This window comes from Cannabis sativa, chromosome 1, assembly GCF_029168945.1.
Source record: "Cannabis sativa cultivar Pink pepper isolate KNU-18-1 chromosome 1, ASM2916894v1, whole genome shotgun sequence".
NCBI classification, from domain to species: Eukaryota; Viridiplantae; Streptophyta; class Magnoliopsida; order Rosales; family Cannabaceae; genus Cannabis; species Cannabis sativa.
This window is the reverse complement of record NC_083601.1, coordinates 57,732,146-57,736,183: the sequence shown is the minus strand read 5'-3', so window position 1 is coordinate 57,736,183 and position 4,038 is coordinate 57,732,146. Positions and strand designations below refer to the sequence as shown.

Genomic DNA, 4,038 nt, shown 5'->3' with positions numbered 1-4,038 from the left:
CAACCATGAGTTATGGTCACAAGAAGAATGTACATACCAGGCCCCGCAAAATTTCAAATTTTTACAGGATGCTCTATTTTGATTGTATTTTGGAAAAATATAAAGTTTATGTTGTAAAATACTTTGAAACCAGTTTGTAAATATTTTGGAAACAGGGGGATCCCATAAATCATGTTACTTATCTTTTGTTAAACAATTTAAAGGTTGAGTTTTAACTATCAAAATTTTAATTACCCACACTTTTAGTATAATTACATCTTATATAATTATTGGTATTTTAAATAAAGTGCACACACGTGGCGTCCCTGTTGGACAGGGCGTTACAGGTACAAAAAAATTACCAAGGGTGCTATTCAGACTGCTTTTATTGCTGACAATCTTAAGGATAACGACGATCTTGCAGTCAAGTTGGTTGTATTGTATTTTGTGCAGTGTTATTTGTTAGGTGGTCCCCCGGGTAAAGTTGTTTCGTCTGAGGAAATAGATGTTGTCGATAGTGGTCGATATAATAAATTTGGTTGGGGCAAGCATTGTTTTGATATCACTATGCATTCTTTGAAGGGTAAGATAGATTCTGGTTATAAGAGGGTAGTTCGTAGTGACGAGGATGGTGGGTATTACAGGTTATTGGGTTTTCCTTTGGCTATTCAATTCTGGTTTTTCGAGTGTTGCCCGTATGTTATTCGGAAACTGGCGTTGTACTCAAATGTTGGCATTCCAAGGATTTTGAATTGGCCTAAATTACCCAAGGACAAGGAGGGTCAGGTGAAAATGGATGTCATGAACACCCTCATTTTCGATCGGTCTTTGAAAGAGGTAATTCTGTTGTTTTTTACACTATTTCCACTGTTGTTTTAATGTTGTTTTTGTGTACATTATTTATACTTTATGTTTTGATTGTTGTTGTTATTTTATAATTTCAGTTTCATGTGGATATTGTTTTTTGTTGGTTTTTGTTGTTTCAGTTAAAATTAAGAAACATCACTCCAACTTCCGTTGAGAGATTGAGTTTGAGCCTCACTGATTTTTTCTCTGGTGAGACTACTCTCGAAGCTGTAAAATTCAAAATTAAAGGTGGTTCCAAGCCTGCTGGTCAACCTGGCTTGATGGGTGCTTCTTCATCATCTGCTCATGAGAATGTCTCCCGAGTTGAGTTTGAGGAATTTAAAAAGTGTTTATCTGTTGTTGTCAGCCAGCAAGGGATACTTATGAAATCTGTTGCTGAGATGAACAAGAAGCTGGACATTCTTATTGAGGTGTTTTTTTTAATTGTCATTACTTTTTCTGTTATTTTTTTAGTAGTGTTTTTATGTTGTTTTATACAGTAAATTAATTTTTTAAGTTTTTTTTGTTCTCAGTCATCCCAAGGTGGTCTTACTCACAATGGATCTCAGTCTGAAGATGCTCTTCGTACTTCAAAAAATGAGGATGATGAAGATTCCACTTCGGAGGAAGACGAGGATGATAAATTCGACGATGACAAAGGAGATGATCATCATGACGATGAAACTGATGATGATGATGATGATCTGGGTGGAGATGGTGTTGGTGCTGGTCAGGATGAGGCTCACACGGGCAATGTTCGTAACGATGAGGGTGTTGTTGTCCCCGAGGTTGTTTCGAGGGATGATGATATCGGCAAGGTGGATGATGCCAAGAATTCTGACCCTGTGGAACCTCTTGCAGAGATCAAACAGGTGTATTTCTTGTTTGGACATCATTTTTTTTGTGCTTTTTGTGTGGATTTCTGTGTTTTGTGTTTGTTTTAATAGTTTTTTACTGTTTTTTTTGTTGTCAGCCTGAACAGTCTCAAGGTGGGGAGGAGAACATTGATGTTGATGCAACAATTGCATCTGCTGTTAAAGCTGTGGAGAATTTGGTTTGTGTTTCTGTTTTTGTTCCTTTGTAATTTGTATTTATATGGTATTCTATTGTTGTTTTTATGGTGTTTTGATTGTACTATTTGAAATTTAAAAAAAATCTTTTTTTTTTCCTTTTTCTTTTTTAGATTGGTTCCTCAACTCATGCCCCTGCTTCTGTTGAGACTTCTGAGAAGACTGATCTTGAAATGGTTGTTTTTCAAGAGACTCCTATTTTACGTCCTCAAAAAAGGGATCAGAAGAAAGGAGCTGTTTTGAAATCCCCATTCATTGAGATTGCTTCTGGTGCATCTAAATAAGGTTCATCCTCAGTTTCTCCTGACGATTCTGTGTATAAGGTCGTTAAATATGTGCGTGGTTTGTGCCCGTTGTACAACAAGATTGGTGAACCTGTCGATCCGCAATTGGAAGCTGAGTTTGTCAAGTGGGTTGATACAGGTCTTAGAAAGCATAAATCTAAGTAAGTATTTTTGTAGGTGTTTTCAGTTATATATCTCTTATCGTTTTCCATTTATTTTTTATTTTTTTATTTGTGTTTTGATATTTTTTTATTTGTTTTTTTTTTAGCACAACAACTAATGTGTATTGTAAGGGTAAGGACACAATATTTCCGCCTTTTCGTTTTGGTGTTGAGGACATTAGCAACAAGATGTGGTTTCACAACCTTGCCTACCCTAATTGTTTCCTTACCAATTCTGTAAGTTTTTTATTATTATTATTATTTACATATTGTTTTTTTTTATTTATTTTTTTTAATGTTTTTAAGTGTTGTTCTGTTAGTTTTTTTATAAGTTTGAATGTTTTTTTACTTATTATTTTTTTTTTGTTCAGCACATTGACATCATTTTCTATTATCTCCGTAAGAAAATAATGTACTCAGCCGAGCCGAAAATCAAAGTCACCACAACTGATTGCCTCTTTTGTTCTAGCATAACAAGTTTGTATGAGAAGTTTGTTGAGAAAAACAACGATATATCTGTGTTGTCTCTTTCTCACAATGTGGCCCAGTACATTCAAGGTGGTAAGATATTATGTGCCACTCCTTGGCATTTGGTTGATCATATTGTTATGCCTATCAATGTAAAATTACAGGATCATTGGATTTGTGGTCGTCTAAACATAGTTGACAGGCGGATATATCTGTACAATTCATTGCGTTCTGGAAGGTATATGACAGCTGCAAAAGAGGCTTGCAAGCCTTTTTCTGTTATTTTACCATATTACTTCTCTATGTTAGACTTCAAAGGCCTTCGCAACGAAGCTAAGTTTAGCACTATGGAACCGTTCCCTATTGTTGCTGTTGATGGTTTACCCGAGCAGGTCACAGCGTAAGTTTTATGTTTAGTGTTCAATGTTTTTCACTGGTTTTTTGTATTTTTATTTTATTGTTATGTGACTTTGTTTTTTATTAGTGTTCTCATAGTGTCTGTTTTTGTGTTTTCTTGTTGTTTTTTTTCCAGTGATTGTGGTGTTTTTGTAGCATCATTTGCTGAGTATTTCATTGATGGCAAACCCATCCCATCCTCTGATTTTGATGTGGAAATTCACCGCGATCGTTTGGCTGTGTTATTTTATCAATATGGCATGAAGAAGCAAACTGAGAACATTGAAAGTGAATCCGAGGCCCCTCCCAGCCTTCCCAAGAAGTGATTTGTTTTTTCAATCAGACTGTCATTGTTCTTATAGTTTTTTAATGTTGTTTTTATGTTTTTTTATGTTGTTTTTCGTAAACAAACATAGGTGTTCTGTTATGTTTCCTTACGTTTTGTGTGGACAATATGTAATCTTTATTTTTGTATGTTTTTTCTTATTCTTCTTATGTACAAACAAGTTGGTATGTTAAAGTTGTTAGTTTTTTCATTTCACATCCCTTCTTTTTTTGTTTTTTTTTTCTTATAGTTTCTCTGTTTTTTTGAATACAGATATTCATTTCAGTATTAAAAACACAAACTGTTTCAATAACAAACTTCATATATATATTCAATTTAGTATCCAACATCTTTTAATATCCAATCTAAAGTATCAACAATTCCCAATGTAATCAAAGTTTTTTAAATAAAAACTGTATTCCCTTTGTATTTCAGAAATTTAAATTCCTCAATATATCATTCTCAAAACGTATGTGTAGTTTTCTTTTGTTTTTCCACTGTTGTTCTGT

At 34.1% G+C, this 4,038-nt stretch overlaps 1 protein-coding gene across 1 annotated transcript; it reads left to right on the top strand.

Annotated features, from left to right (window-relative positions):
- The first annotated feature begins 331 nt into the window (after positions 1-331).
- LOC115709289 (uncharacterized) lies at positions 332-3,745 on the top strand. Its single transcript, XM_061108645.1, has 6 exons — positions 332-1,035; positions 1,799-1,879; positions 2,009-2,340; positions 2,448-2,577; positions 2,712-3,208; positions 3,341-3,745. Exons 4-6 carry the CDS (start codon positions 2,530-2,532, stop codon positions 3,528-3,530), a joined length of 735 nt encoding a protein of 244 aa, XP_060964628.1. The 5' UTR covers positions 332-1,035; positions 1,799-1,879; positions 2,009-2,340; positions 2,448-2,529; the 3' UTR covers positions 3,531-3,745.
- Positions 3,746-4,038: the final 293 nt, after the last annotated feature.